This window comes from Uloborus diversus, chromosome 6 (assembly GCF_026930045.1).
Source record: "Uloborus diversus isolate 005 chromosome 6, Udiv.v.3.1, whole genome shotgun sequence".
Classification (NCBI taxonomy): domain Eukaryota; kingdom Metazoa; phylum Arthropoda; class Arachnida; order Araneae; family Uloboridae; genus Uloborus; species Uloborus diversus.
In genome coordinates this window covers 30291703-30308734 of record NC_072736.1, presented here as the reverse complement: position 1 = coordinate 30308734, position 17032 = coordinate 30291703, and the positions used below count along the sequence as shown (strand labels likewise).

Sequence of the window (17032 nt, the reverse complement as noted above, 5' to 3'; positions counted from 1 at the left end):
GTTAAACGCGGTTTTAGACCATCTATGGAAATGTTGTGTGAGAAGAGATTCGAGGTCTGTCTTCGCCAATTTTCCGATATTAAAATTCCAGTAACACAATTTTAGATGACTGGCTGACCCGCTGACCCACGTGAAGCATTTGCACTCAAAGGAAGAGTTTTCTGATTGCAATGCAACCACGAGATACGATAGACTAAAGCAATGCTTAGTAAAGCAGCAAAATAAATTAAAATAATTTACGCTTCTACTTTGTTAAAATATTTTAAAAGTTAAACTGCGATTGACAGTGTTAAAACAAACGTTTGTTTCTTGATTTTAACGACAGAACTGCTGCTTTTAGAATTCTGCTATGAGTATAATTTTGCACATCAATAGAAACTTGAATAAGAATTCTACTGAAGAAAAACCCTCATTAAAACGATATTTTTCGGCCCAGATTTGAACCCAAGGCCCCTTATTAACACGCTGATTTAGCACCAAGCCAATGTGTCTTCGCTCTCGACTGTGAAATAATGTGCAATAAAAATAGGAAAAATAACATTTTTTCTTTTTTTTTTTTTGACAAAAAAAAAGGCAATATTTGGACCATGGGTTCATTTTTCGTCATTAGCAGACACGATAAGCTTAAAATGAGTATTAAATCATGGAATTTATAAAGGAATAAATAAGATTTCGTGTTGCGACAGAAAAACAGGCTAGAGGAATCATATATAAAATGTTCAATGATATTATCAGGGTATGTTCGGGGACTCTTCCCAGAAATATTATCAGAATCTAAGCCATAAATGCGAAATTTTAGATAGTCCTTTGTGATATTAGAGGTAGGAAAGGTTCGAAAACCTTCGGAACTTACTCAAAGTCCTAAAAATAGAATTTTTTAAGACGATGTTTAAGGATAAGGCAGGGCTGTTTTTCGAGAATTTGGGCAGGGGCGTATTCCTAGATGCTTCTTGAAATCGAAGTCCTTACGCAATTCTAGCCACCTTGCAGTTTATGACGAGATATCTCGTCCATTTAACATGTAGTTCTGGGACTGTCCAACTGCAAGGGGGCTGACCATCTTCGATGGCGACAGTAGAAGACGTGGGGTTCGGAGACTTTTTCAAAGTCAACATTTCAAAATTGCTCTTCTAAGTTAGGTCTGATAGCGTGAGTTGAAGAGATAGAGTTCGGGACCTCTTTGCCTCCTTTTTTCTTTTTTCTTCTTTTTTTTTTTTTTTTTGGCAATGTCTCTCTCTTTTTTGTTTATTTAAATTATTGATAAACATGTTCCGAAAAACTCTCCGTCAGTTTTTCTTTTCCAAAAGTATTTGATTGCTTTGGTTTTTTCGTAATGAAACTTTCAATTTCCAGTCTTATATATTTTTATTTGTTCGAAATACTAGCGTTTGCATCCCCCGTCAAAAAAAAAAAACTTTCAAGATTTAAAACTTATATGGTTCTTTTCAGCGATACCTTGTCACTTTCTTTTGTTTTAAATGTCATGCCTCCTGAATATCGCTGTAAAATTCTTGTTTTTTTTTTCCGATTTTTGTATTTAAACACTTAGAATTACTGGTAAGACTAGTCATGACATTTTTAAAATCTTGTTTACTCTGCTTCAACTTTTTTTTCTATTTAAAACGTATTTTGGCAGCACATATATTTTTCTCCACTTAACTGCGATTTCCACAATATTCTTATTAAAAAAAAGGCCAAATAAAAAAAATAGATAGAAATGTAATTATGTAAGTGTGGGGGCCACTGACATAATTACCTGTCTCTTTTATGAAATTATGTTCATTCAACAATTTATTCTTTATTTGACTGAAATTTGGTTAAAATTTTTTTCGAAACATTTGTTTCAGCTGCCCTCAGTTATAGGTAAATGAAAAAAAAAAAAAACCCTTTTGAAACCTTTATTCTATTTGTGTTCACTTATTATTTTTATTCCATTTTCATAAGATCGCAAAAATTTCCTTCCTGTTTTTTTTTTTTTTTTTTTTTTTTAAATCACGAAATTGGTGACCCAATTTCTGGAAAAACTTGGAGGAGGGCAACATCTTTCTTGGCGAATGCCGTGGTCCCCCCCCCCCCCAAATGTTTGGTCACGCTACGCCTCTGGCTCCAAGGTACCCCGGACTTACCACAACATGTGATTTACCCAGTTAGAAATGACCATGAAGACCTCTCTGTTTTTTTGGTCCAGACTCCAGACTTTGAGAAGAGAAACCAATGATCCATCACCCCCAGGAGAATTGATTTGGGATGGGAACTTGAAAGACTTTGACCACGACATTTTTAACGAGTACCAGTAACCATTCGCGAAAACGGATTATCTTTGACCGTCAAACATCGAACCCCTGACTCTCTCCTTACGAGTCCAATGCCAGGTCACCACAACCCAAGCCAATAAGTGGCAGAATCTGAGCTCCTCATAACAAAATAGTTTTGGCTGTTCATCAGTAAATCTGGACAACAGAATCCACAAATCAGCAATGGTTGGCTGGTTGTCTAGTGATCTGTTGTAAAACTCTAGTTAGTAGAGATGTATAGACGCGCTTCTCCACTCCATAATTAAAGAACAAAAAAAAAACATTTTCACCATTTTAAAAATAACTCGGGATCATTGTATGCACGACTTCACCGACTGATAAACAAGTTCGCGTGAATTCCGAACATCAAACTAACATATTCCATTAGTCGGAAAATCAATGCTAGGATCTACTCCTCTTTCTCCGAAACAACAGAATTGCTCCAAGATACCCAATCATTCAGGTCCTTTCTCCGAGAGGAACAAATCGTGTTTAGGGGAGGCAACTATGCGGTAGCTGTACATCCGCTTGATTGACTACAATAATACTTTCCAGCAAATCCTTTCTTACAACACTTAGCATTTGGAAAGTGGAAGATAATATCGATGAATAGCATTTCCTAAGGTTCATAACCTTTAGTCATTGAAACTTACGGTCATTTTAGTGATGTAGTTAAAGGGGGTGCAACCAGGGGAATGGTGCCCCTCCTTACCTTTTTGTTTTTACACAATCATTTTCCCTACAAGTGGCGTTTCGAGCATGAGTGTCACTCGAGGAAGGTCATTCGGAGTAGTCATTCCAAGCAAGGGTGCCCCCCCCAAATTTAATGGCACAAAGCCCCCCCCCCCAAAAAAAAAAAAATTAACCCTCCTTCCCTTTTTTATTTTTTATGTTTTAGCTCTCTTTTTTGTTTTATTTTTTTAAAAATATTTTTTATTTATTCATTGATGTATTCATTTTTAATTGTAATAATTATTGTATTAAAAAATTTTTATGCTAGGCCAATGACGTACACACACACACATACACAAACTAAACGAATAAATGAAATAAAATATAAACAGAATAAAATAAAATAATATAAATAATTTAAATTAAAAATAAATCAGTAAATAAATTTAAATAAATTAATTAATTAACTATACTATCCTTCCCCCCTCCTGTGAGCATTCCTGATTCCATATTTTATTTTACATTTTGGAGGAAAAATAAAAATATGTTGAGAGCAGATGTTTCCAAACATCAATCAGTATTCCTTTTCACAAATACCAAGCTATGTTGTATCATTAATATACCAAAGGTATCTGCGTATGTTGCCATGTCTTTCAAATTATTAAATTGCTTAAATTTTTAGAGCAGTTATTTTAATTTAGGAGGGACACAAACAAAGCCGAAATCCTTGATTCCTGAAACAAAAATATTTGTTAATATTTCTATCTTGTTCATAATTATGCTTCAGCCATTTACTTTTCAAAATATTTCATAAAAGGATACATTTTTATTTAGAAACACTATTTTATATCTCTTCGAACATTTCTGAAAAGGCTTAAGGTTTCCGTAGGCTTAAGGAAACCGTACGTTCCAAACCTCCCCAGAGAGGTATAAAATAACTTGTAATGGGAATGGGGCCCGCAACTAATACCAAAATATCATTTTAACATACATCTAATCATTGACTTAGCAAAAGCTTGGGAAAAGAGCTCAAGTCATGTGACTTAATAACGACGAATGGTTGACACGCTTTGCGTGAAACTGCCGAAAGAAAACTATTTTCTTCCAATGCTTCGCTTTAAAATCTATCACGTGACTTGTTGTCTTTGCTTCAAGAATGAAAGAATTCACTCTCTCCATTTTATTCCTTCTCTATGGTTAACTCACAGATTAAGTCGATATCGGAAAATAAGAAAATAAGTTGTCCAAACAATAATCATATTTTTACTTTTTTTTTAATCTTGTGAATCATTGAAAAACTACAATCATACTTTGTGCTACATTCCTAGAGCTGCAAATATTTTTTATTTATTAACATGAAATATTGAGAGAAAAAAATCTAGACTGCCGATTGCTTTCTTTTATTTTCAATTTACAGTTTGTATCACATCGATTTTATTTTTCACATTTGTTGCATGACAGTTAATTGCAAAATAACCCTAAACTGTTTATCCGTAGGAATGAGAATGAGGTTGATACAAAAAAGAAGTCCAAAAGGAATTTCAGAATGCGTTCGATTTTGCTCTGTATTTCTTTGTTCGATTATTAGAAAAACCTTGGAAACTATGTCAGAAGTGATGGGAAACGTAACTGTTGCTTTGAAAATGACCGTAGTTTTGAGCCAACATAAAAATCTTTGTACCTTTCAAAACGACTAACAGCTTGCTTCATTAAGATGTGCTAGATAACATGCTTCAGTGAACACATAAAAGCTACGAAAAATATATTCTACTTAAACGATCCAGTCTTTCAGAGTCGCAAAACAACCAATTAAATTTTTTTTGAAATATGTTTTTCAATCTTCATTAGTTGCTATAAATTTTTCAGTTAAAAAAAAAAGCTCCAATTCTAGTTTCTTCCGACAAACTTAGTCTTTTTTAAATGGCAAACTTCTCTCAGGATTTGTCATTTGAGTGTTACAAAAAAGGTTTTTCAAGATTTCAAAACACCAAATGCTGCTGGGATCACATGGCAAGCTCATCATTTAGGAAGAAGGGCGAGATGGCCACCCTCTGCTATTTGTAAGATTATAATGTAAATACGTGTGCATATATATGGACTTTGTTGTTCCTCCAAAGAAAAAAAATATATTGAATAGGTTTAATTAGGCCCGGTTTATAAATTTAAGGACTGTAAGCACAACGAACCTGAGGGGCCCCCTTAAATTGCACAATCGAAGAACATGCTCAGTTGCACATCTTTTCTTTATTTCAGAGGTACCCATCCCCCAAGAACTCCCCCCCCCCCCACCACCACAAAAAAAACTGATGCCTTCCCTGTCAAAAGAAAATCTGGTGCTGTCTGCACCACTGATTTTTTGGAGGTTGACTCCATTGACCCCCCCCCCTCCCTGTTACATTCTTGGCACTTGCATGGTTATTAAAGGCTGCCATGCATAGTAATACAATCTTAAAAGGAAGTCCTTAAGTTACTGGGTTTCTGTATCAATGTGTTTGTAGCTTAAATAAACAATTTCAAAAAATTCAAATGTCTTGAAATTTTGTAAATTAACAGAAACAAAATAAAGGCCATAGGCAGTGACAGTGAGCTCCGTTTTTTAAACTTACACTTGAATAAAAAATATTTGAAAAATTTTTATAGTTCAAAACCAATTTAAAACATTTAAATACGTAAGAAAAAGTTTGTAGCTTGTGGAAAAGGTTGTAACTTTTGGAGGACCCCCAAGCCAGGGGTCCCTTAAGCCGGGCTTTACGGGCTCAACCTTAAATCAGGCCCTTGGTTTTATCACATAAAAAAAAGATATTATTTTGCTTTCAGAAATCTCTCCTAATCGTTAAAATATTATATTTGCTGATTTGCTGCTTATGTCCGATCCTAAGTTAATTCCGAGAAACAGAGAGAGATAAAATTAACTGAGGAATTGAGTCTTCTCAGATAAACAAAAGATAGATTTCTTTTATTCTGAAAGAACTTGTTTGAAGCAAATTTACTGAAAAAAATTTAATTTTTAACCTAGATTTTTTTTTTTTTTTTAAATTTCCAGAGTCCCTAAATTGTGGTAAGTGCCTCACTTGCCTTTGTGGAAATCAGGGCCTGACCCTAAGAGGTGGGCGTGGACCAACTAATCAAAACTATGTATCTTTTCCTGGATTGTGTTGACAATTAAGCATATGATGTCACCATTTTTCTTTATTTGGTTTGCTTGTTCATGTGTTTAGTGTTTTTTCCCCCCTTAACGTTCAGCCAATTTTGAGCTAGCACCTTCCTTTTCGAGCATCTTCGCATGCTCAAACGAGCATGACCGGGCTCGTTTTTTTTTTTGTTCTTTTAAATGCCCTTGACCTTCCGCCGGCAAAAATGCTCCATGCGTGACTCAGTGGGCCAGAGGGTAGGATGTTGGCAAACAGACTTTTTTCTCTTCGCCGAAGAGACTCGCCTAGGAATACGTTGTACTTCATCAGAAATGCAAATATCATATTCCTCAGGCACTGAAGTTCGTGCTCTGCCTCTTTGAGTAGCACATACGGTCTACGGATCAGACGAAAAATCGCCTCAACGTTATTAGAAAAATGCAGAAGTTTCGTTTTGAGAACATGAGATTTGCGAGGTTGATATGTGTTGGCAGATATTTCTTTTCCCCATTTTAGAAAAACCTGTAAAATCGGCCAAACTTGAAAGTTGACCGGTTTTGTCAGGTACAGAACTAGTCCTATATCAACCTCTATTCGATCACTTGTTATAACTAGATCACTTACTGCCCAGCAAGTAGTTTCTCACAATTAATGAGCTTTCAACTCTACTACGATATTCAACTACCGAATTTTTCACGACCCTTGTCAATTTCCCCAAGGGGAGGGCAAAGGATGTACAATCAATGCAAACTTTGTTGGAAAACAGAAAAAATTTCACCAACTTTCTGTAAAATCATTAATTTTTCAAAGCCAGGGGGCAATTGACAACCCCTCTTGGTGACGGACTTAAAAGGTACATTGTCTAATGTGTGAAAGGGAAAATTAGTTTTCAATAATCATTGACTCAACACTTTGATAGTCAGCATCAAACATCATTCTTCCAAAAGGTTTTTCCTGCAGCGCAATGATTTTCCATTCAAATACTTCAGGAATACAAATTGTTTTGTTTCTTTCCGCGTTGGAGTCTCGGTTTTCTGCAAGGAGAAAAACTGAATATTTCTCTGTTATGTGAAGAAAACTGAGTTCTGGACTTCCCTCGTGCCCTTGCATTTGCGAATTTTAGACTGTTGAACAGCCACGAGTCTTCGGGCTCATTTATACCATTTCAACTTGGTTGAATCACCTCAGTGAAATTTATGTGATACTGGTATCAACGTAGCTCATCTCGACGAATGTGATACTGGACAAAATATGACCGCAGCTCATCTCGACGAATGTGATACTGGGCAAAGCATGACTGCAGTTCATCTCGACGAATGTGATACCGAACAAAACATGATCGCAGCTCATCTCGACGAATGTAATACTAGGTAAAACATGATTGCAGCTCATCTCGACGAAAGTGAAACTTGACAAAAAACTGCAGCTCATCTCGACGAATGTGATACTGGACAAAAGAACTGCAACTCATCTCGACGAATATACCATGCTTCGAAGGATGTTGATATGTAGTGTGGCATAAGAGCCAACACTGTCATTTGAAAAAGAAAAAAAAATCACAATGAAAAATATGTTTGGTGCGGAAAAATATAACGACTGGACTGAATGTAACGACTGGACTGTTTTTTGAACATTACAGAAGAAATTCAACTAAGAACTGTTGTTCACGACCAACATTTAATAATGGCATTACTTTCCAAGTTTATAGATTATGGTTCATTTAGGATTTATGCCTGACAGTTCGTCTGAAATGTCTTCAGAGCATGTATGAATTAAAATGAGAAGTCTGGACATGAAGTTTTGTATCTAACTTGATTAACCTTCTCAATGGACTGAAGCCTGAAACATGTCGAGTCAGAGCACATCGAGACAACAAAATCGCACACAGACAACAGCCTACAAACCCGAAAATATGTTATATTAATATTACGCACAGCCCTTTGACTTTATAGCACAGTACTAATCCCAATTAGGTCCCCCTTAGAAGGTGAATTCTAGCTGTTCTATCGGTACGTATTTAGAAAATTTGACTTTCGTATCAGTTGTTGCGGTCAGTGTAGCAAAACCCTCGTTTTTTGTGAAATACAAACTTGGTTGAGTCAACTTTTCAATCAATTAAATAACTTGAAGTAAAATCTTTCAAAAGACAAATTTGCTACGAGAATGTTTTCTTCAACAATTGTATGTATATCAAAAAAAAAAAAAAATGTTGCTGTCATAGTCATTGCTTTCCTTGAAGATATTTAGAGAGTAAATACATGTTTAATGAAGAAAGAAATGCTACAGAAATTTATTAAACATACAACGGCGGAGTGGAGCAGATTCTGCCCCCCCCCATCCCCCTAACTCTGAACACCACACCCAATGAAGTTCATTCGGACCCGTTCGTACTCCTTTGCTAAATTTTAAAAAAGTTAAAAAAAAAAGAGCAGCCTGTTAATTTATCGTGTTTTCTTTTGTAAAAAATAATTTAAAATTGTTTCCATGCTTTAGGTATAAAATCGTTCAAACGTGTCTGAAACGATAAGTCTCTATGAAAAGTGGACATATATTTAAAAAGAAAAATTTGAAGACAATTTCTAAAATTTGTGTCCTCCAATTTATTTTATTCTGTGCCTGTGAATAAAACTAAAAACTAAATCAATTGCAGCAGATTAGTGTAAATGAAAACATGAGGTTAATGAGATCAAACTGTATTACCACACTTGCGATGATATTTTAAAACTGTATAATATTAGTGAGTTTTGAATAGGCAACATAAGAAAGACGTTCTAATGTTTCTGAGCATTTCCAAACAATATTGCAGCCCTCATCATTTTAGCTCGCAAGTCATCCAAAATGAATGAACGGATGTAATGTTAATTGTTTCAAATTTTGCTTCCATTTCCCCGATTGACACTACTCGAAATAATTTGCATCAACTTCAAAACACTTCAAACACATTTACACAACTTCAAAAACTTCAAATGAATTTAAAAAATGGTCCTTCTTTCTGCTCATCGATTAACAAAACTATATAATATTGAATAAAATTATTTTTATACAAGAAAGACGCCCGTCAAGGTATGACGAGTGAAAATTGCTTCGACATTTTAACGAAGCAATTGCCTGTATGGTGATATTTTTAAAGTTGAAATTTTAACTTTAAACTCCAGTCGATAGCGTTCATTGCTGACCACTTTTTCGTTTCTTCACTCTCATAAAATTACAGCGTCACCAGTAATACAGTTATGTTACCGGATCCAGTTCAACCTTGTCAAAATAAAGCATTTCCTTGCATGCCAAACATTACCAACATATATTAAATTGTCATGCTGTAGCGCGAGTTTCATTGTTGATGACGTCGAGTATTACTCTAGTTTAAGGCCCCTATATATATATATATATATATATATATATATATATATATATATATATATATATATATATATATATATATATATATATATATATATATATATATATATATATATATATATATATGTATAGTCTATATCAGTGTATATAGCGGCTCTATATCAGTTTATTAGCGAATATATATATATATATATATATGTATATATATATATATATTTGTCTAATTCTTTTATTTGTTTATTTTTCTAGTTCGCACCTACATGTCTCCAGTGCAAACGCAGTGTCTCAATATCGACTACTACATCAATGATAACGGAATATCCGATACGTTCACGGACCAGCGGTGGATGCGTTTACGTAAGTGCGCAGAAAAGAGTTTTACAGTGAAACAGAAACATTTATGTTAATTTTTTACTGTTTTAGTAACATGCCCTTAAATTAAAACAAGTTCTCACCTTTTAGTTAATTTTTAACAGAGAAGTAATACCAATTTGGCTATGCTCAGAGCCCGATCATTCTGATATTGGACATGGGGCACATTTCTATTTCAGGGCCCCCCTAGGGCCCGACTGACTAAGATTTTTGAAGACACTTTGCATGAAATTCATTTTGCCCCCCCCCCCCATTCCTGCTTATTCTGAAGCTATAAAATATTTCGATACTTTAATATTAACACAACCATGCTAAATTTTGTGGTACCTCATATCACAACATTTAAAGAGTAGACGGTATAATAGTATACGATATTTATAATAAGATGTGGTTAAACTTTGCCAGTTTGCGGTAAATATCAAAGTTATCTATGGTATAACTTTTAATAGTGATTACTGACTAAATTTGGAGTGGTTTTGAGATTTGCAAAGAGATCAAATTTTTAAGGGGAATTTTTATCAACAAATAAAAGAGTTTTTTTTTTCCTTGTCTAAGCATTTGCAAAGATACCAATGACATGATTGTACTCTAGATTCTGAGTGAAATCATTATTTATTTTTAATTAGTATGATAAATTAAGGGGATTTTGGAAATCTAATGGAAGGAGCCTGTGACCCACATGCCCTTGCGGTAATCATGCTCAGAAAAATAGAAAATTGAGGAGAAAAATTTTGATTAATAGGAACTATTAACTTGATTTTAGGAAATTGTACATGAAAAATAGTTTGATCTTATTCGGATTCACTTGAGTTCTCTGTATCAGACCCCCCCCCCCCCCCACCACCCCATTTTTTCCAGTCTAAAATTTGGGGTCTAAATATAATAAATCTTTTATCGTATAGATGGCGCCACTAAAACTGAGAAGTAAAAATGGGGGGATTTCCGAGAGGATTAAATTTTGATCATTTGAGCAGTGATCGGAAAATGAACTTTCATTTAATAAATAAATTACATGAAGTAAAATAAGATATAACAATGTTTAATTGCAGATTGATGCAGTAGTCTGCTATTTTTGTGCAATCAAATGTTGTTCTATCTTATTTTACTTTTCAAGCACTATTTTTTTTCAACTTTAGATTACATGAACTTCTCTTCAAATTTACTTTCTTATTCTTTTTATGCATAACCCCTTTATGAAACCCCAAATATTTTTTTACCTCCCTCTTTACATTAGTAAACTTTGAGGATTTTAAGTGTTAAAATTAGACTTTTTTTCCCCTTTTAAAAATTTCTCCTAGCTTTATCGTTACCAAATTTCCTTATTACACTTTAGGCCCTACTGTTAAACGGTCCAATTGAAATTTCAAGTTAATACAAAGCAATTTAAAAAGAAAATAAATGTTGTATTTGTTTACTTTTTGAAATCAAAACATAAAATTTTCATTGATTTTGAAAGCATTACAGTATGTAACAAATATCAAAAAGCTTTTCGAACAAAACTTTTATTCATTAGTTTTATTTTTAAAATAAGTTTGATAGTCATTTTTAGACAACAGAGTAAAAGTTTTTTTTATGTTTCACATTTAGTGTTTGTAAATTAAATATTTAAAACTTGAGCAAGTTTATTCATTCATTAAATTCATGATTCAAAATGCATTTCCTTAAAATACATCTTTAGCACCTTTCTTTGAGAAAGTTATAGCGCATGCTTATATGTTTCTCAATGTCATAATTGCTCATTGTCATCATTGAAATTAGAATTTTACAATTTCAAAATTCAAACGTTTTGATTTGTATTACTATATGAAACTATCTTTTTTGGCATGCTTTTCTCTCGTGTCTCAATAAAACAAGTGTCGTCCCCCTAGTTTTCAGTCTCTTTTCGTGTATGCTAATGGTGTATGACGCGCTTCAAATCTATCATGGTCACTAAAATACCATTACAAATCAATCCCTAAAGAGGTACTGGATCAAAGGTTGTTCGGAACCTGGTTAAAGATTATAAATATCGAAATACAGTACATTAAATACAGTACATTTTTTTCAGAAAAAAATACATTCATTTGCTCCTCATTAAGGGACATTCTATTTGAGGGACAGTGACAGAAAAATTACAAAAAAAAATTATGTATAAATGCGTCTCATATATTGAATTTATAGTAAGTCAAGGTTTCCTTTTGGTTCAACACTGTAAAAAAAATTTCGAAACGTTACTGGGTATTTCCGTGCTACGTTTCGGGAATTTAATGGTTTTTATCCACTTACTGGAAAAATCAAGTATCAAAAAGTTTCCAGAATTGCTACAAGTTGCACGGTTGCAGACTTTTCACTGTTGTGAAAAATATCTTTAGCTCCCAGTTTAAATATTAACTGAGAGTATTTATAAAGTGAGTAGTCTTCAGTTCAATTACGGCTCGTCCATGCTAAATAAGTTCCCAAAGGGAGCAAATAAGTATGGACTACGTAGTTTTGCAAGAATTGCCCCCAGGTGAGTAAAATTACCTTTACTTATTTCCAATTCTGGCTTAGTTTTGGCCATGTTTGCAGTAATGCTCTTGGAACTTCCTTGATAAATTGGGGAGATGACAAGCTGTTATATTATACTTTCCTAAGTTTACTCTAATTTTCCAAAGACGCGATTGGCTATTAACGGGACGATTTCTGAATTCTTCAGAAAGATTCCAGCATAATATCAGGAAGGTTACTGAATTTTAGCGGAAAAAGTTCGTGGTTTTTGCAAGATATGTTACTGGCAGAAATTGGGCACATCCGCTGCCCATTATTTCCCAGGAACATTTCTGAATCGTTTTTGCAATGAAAAGTAAACTGGAAAAAGTTTGTCCTGACGTCAACAGGCGAATAAACGAATAAACTCTAAAAGTTTTGCTGAGGCCTACATCCATGCTTTTCCCTATCATCATTTTCTTTCTCAAGGGCTAAGTCCCAACAGATAGTGTGCCACCTATGACAAGTTTTATATAGAAAATTTGAAACATGATCACATTGTTTTTCGCATTGTAAATTACGTGACATCCAACAAATCCATGTAACACATTAATTCAAAATTGTAATACATGAAAAACAATCCAAAACTTTGATGCTACAAAATTTTTGATACAATTTTTATTATAAAAAATTTTTCTGTTTGAATAATTCTGAATTTTATTTAGTTATGTACATGAAACGTTTTCAATAATTAACCTTAAATGTTATTAGTTTAACTTTATTAAGAAATTATACTGAGTTAACACAGCATGCATGAATTCATCGAACCTCCGAAGAAGGGGCACTTCTATTTACAAATTGTCCAGTCCCCTCATTATACTGTAAAAAAAATTCCGAAACGTTACTGAGTATTTCCATGTAACGTTTCGGGATTTCTATGGTTTTTACCCACTTCCTGGGAAAGTCAAGTATCCTTGTCAAAAAGTTTCCTGAATTGCTACAAGTCGAGCGAATGCAGACTTCTAACTGTTATAAAAAACATTTTTAGCTCCCAGTTTAAAGATTAAATGAGCGTATTTATAAAATGTATCCGCTTTAGTTCGATTGCGTCCCGTCCAGACTGATAAGGTGTCCAAAGGGTGCAAATCAGTCTATGGACTACGTAGTTTTGCAAGAATTGCAGGCGAGTAAAGTTCCTGATACTTACTTTCCGTCGTAGCTTTGACCACGTTCGAAATACTGCTTTTGGAACTTTCCTCGAAACGCAGTAAGGTGTTTATAAGATTCCAGAGATACGGCTGGCTTTAAACGGGAAGGGTTCTGAATATTTTAGGGAGCTTCCAGGATAATTTTAGTAAGGTTACTGAATTTTAGCGGAAAACATTCCTGGTTTTTGCAAGATATGTCACTGGCAGAAATTGGGCACATCAGCTGCCCATTATTTTCCAGGAACGTTTCTGAATCGTTTTTACAGTGTAGTATCCCTTATTGAGAGGTTCTACTGTAGATGGTGCTTCCATGTATCTTGTATTGTTTGATCTAAGTCGGACTTCCATCCTAGTGATGGCGCTCGTCAAACGGAAGACGCACAAGTTTGCCTCAATGGGGTCGTTTCCGAAATTTTAAAAGTATTTTTTTCTGAAAGAGCATGATTAAAAACATGGGATATGACAATTTTTTAAATAATTTGTTTAAGTTTAATATTTTCAAAAAATTACTTAAATCGGCGCGCTTTCAATGTTTGTGCTTCTGTCCGACGACATCACAAATGATGGAATGCCATTCTGTGCTGCCATTCAGAAGAACACAATATTTAATTCGCATCTTTACTCACGTGTATTGGCAACGATAGGGTTGATAGCAAGCGTAGAGCGCAATTTTAATTCGCTTCTTGATTATCATAACGTGGAACCGTGGTGGAAAGATGCGCTAAAATGCATCATTTGTGACGTCATCAAGACCACGCCTTGTTTGAAAAATCGGACATTTAAAAAAATTAATTAAAAAACAACTGTTGGGAAAATAAAAATATTTTCTGGGTCTATGTTTTTTTTTTTTTGCTTATTCTATCAATTTCAGTGACTAAATGTAGTACTTTTGACTGAAGGAAACAACCCTATTCTGGTAATATTCCTATTTCTTCCCAATTCTGGTATTAATTCTACTATTGTTCTATTTTTCGGGTGGTTTACGAAACAACAATAACAGTTTCAATCAATTAATAAGTCAAATTCAATCATAACGATAACGATTCAAATGATAGAATCTGTAAGCCTCTTTTTCAAATAGTTTTAGTACGCTTACTTAAACTAGAAATTAGATATAGCTTATTAGAAAGTAGAGAATGAACTTCGATATGCATGTAGTAAAAAAAAAAGGAAGAAAGAAAGAAAAGAAAAGATTATTGTGAAGCATAACTAGAAGTTTTCTAAAGTGAAATCGCCGCTCGAAGACAGATGTTTTGGTTATTTTGAGCATTTAAAAAAATTAACAAAGAACTTGCAATAAACTACTTTTTCCTTCTTTATAACTATGATGACGAATTACAAGCATTGTAAAAGAAATAAATTTAACTTTTAAATTAGTTATACTGCTTTTTTCCCAATACGTAAATGCTTGAATAATTTTCACTTGTAATATGAGTAACGTACAAACTGTGAGCCAGTGTTAATGTGTTAATTTATTCTATATTAGTGGTACCCGCACTGCTTTGCCCGTAATAGAAAAATTAAAAGGCTTTTTGGCTCGGCTGTATATTTACAAATATTGTATGGTGAATTTTCTCGCCAGTTGGCTAGTACCCATGTTACGGTTTCACGTTATGATAATTTCGTATCTCGCCAATTGGCTTGTGCCCACGTTACAGTTCCACGTTATGATAATTTCGTAATTTACTCGTCCATCTTATTATATTTTTGTTCTTAAAATTGGAATAGAAAAAGAACCAAATCGAATTTTCGAAAAATCGCTTCGAGGTGCATACCCCATGCTACAAACTAATTCTGTGCCAAATTTCATGAAAGTCGGCCGAACGGTCTAGGCGCTATGCGCGTCACAGAGATCCTGACAGACAGACAGATATCCGGACAGAGAGAGATCCTGACAGACAGAGAGACTTTCAGCTTTATTATTAGTAAAGATAAAGATTTTAATTTATTTTAATTGTTTTTCTATTCACGCCAATTCAACTGACTATTTTCTTGCAGACATGGCACGTTCTGTCGTGGCTCTTTTCATCGTTTCATTCCTATTTTCCACTCTATCGGCCTTCCCTGGATTGGTCGGATGTTGGAGAAGATCGCACAGCAATATAATCGCCACCGGATTGCTGCAATTACTTGCAGGTATTTTTTCTTCAATTAATTATTTTTATTATATAGCCAATAGATAGCAATACAGATTTGAATATAGAACAGATGTGTCCCAAAAGTCATGATTCTTTTTCTTCTTCTTTTTGCACAGATTTATTGACGATGTCCGCACAAAGAAGGGAAATGTGAGGGAAAACAAAATAGTTGAGAAACCTTACCTTTTTCAAAATGAACAAAATTTGATTTTGTTTTAAATTACAGTACATTAAGAAAAAACAATATTTCATAGTAAAATTTAAATAAATTAAAATATAGAATAAATTAATGAAACAATAAATGAATAATTAAATTAATATATAAGTGAGAAAAGGAGTAAAAAAAAGTGACTAAAACAGTGAACGAATGAATAAATAATTCAATTATTAAATGAAGGAATGTGTTCTAAATGAATATCTAGAACGATTTCCAAAATTTTAAGTTGTGCACTTTCGTTCCTGGGGTGCAATGTGTCAAATATTGCAAATTTGTATTTTCACTTTTTTTGGGGGGCTCTTGCTTCTGGGGGTCTTTGCGATACTTAGGGGGTACGCCCTTGCTCTTAGGGGGGCACCCCTGAGGAACGGATATTGAAACGAAAACAACAATATCCAAGCTGTGTCGTTAAGCGATGGCACATACTAAGAAACATCCCTTAAGATGACTCTTCTCTCCCCCTAAACAAAGAGAAAAGGGATCCTAAAATATCCCTCTAAAAATTTTAATGGCGCAGTCTACGAATTGATCCCAATGCACGAATATGCTTATTTATATAATGTGTTACTTGTATTGTTAGTAAGTATCTCAGTGTTGCTTGCTTCAAGGATCGCGCTACGGCACGACTAGTTCGAATGATTTTTTTTTCAAACACTTAAAAAAAAAGGGGAAAAAAAAGAAAAAAAAATCGAAGAGGAATTGATTGGAATGGGGGGGGGGAGAGATTTATTCAAGAACATTTTTAACACTTTGAAGGTTTGAGTGAAGCTTTTTGTTGGTATTTTCTCAACAGAAGAGAAAATATCGAACTTAAACGAGAATAAAAATCAATTTATTATCGATATACTATCTTCAACAATGTATGTAAGGGAAACTTTTATTGAAATGACATATTATTCCTCCTTCGAACAAAAATTCAAATTTAAGAAGTTGGTGCTGCTTAAACGATAACTATTCTCGATTGTCACGAAATACCATGTTGGCACTTTTACTAACTTACGTGTATAAGCAGAACGAGACATATACAAAAAATAAATACTGTATATGTGCTCAAAAAAAAAAAAAAAAAAAATACCGTATTAAACTTTATGCTCAACTTTATGTGAGAATTCAACTTTCATCCATTATTTCTAATCTGTCTATATGTTTCCCAATGATAAAAATAACATCTTATTAAAGTTTAAAATTTTTAATTTTG

The 17032-nt window shown here is 33.8% G+C and overlaps 1 protein-coding gene across 1 annotated transcript in view; it reads left to right on the top strand.

Moving 5' to 3' along the window:
- LOC129224401 (claudin domain-containing protein 1-like) overlaps window positions 1-17032 on the top strand; it is a 77240-nt gene that overhangs the window by 50322 nt on the left and 9886 nt on the right. Inside the window, exons 2-3 of the mRNA XM_054858851.1 lie at window positions 9704-9811; window positions 15478-15615. Of these exons, the coding sequence (XP_054714826.1) occupies window positions 9704-9811; window positions 15478-15615 (246 nt within the window). The remainder of the gene's footprint in view (window positions 1-9703; window positions 9812-15477; window positions 15616-17032) is intronic.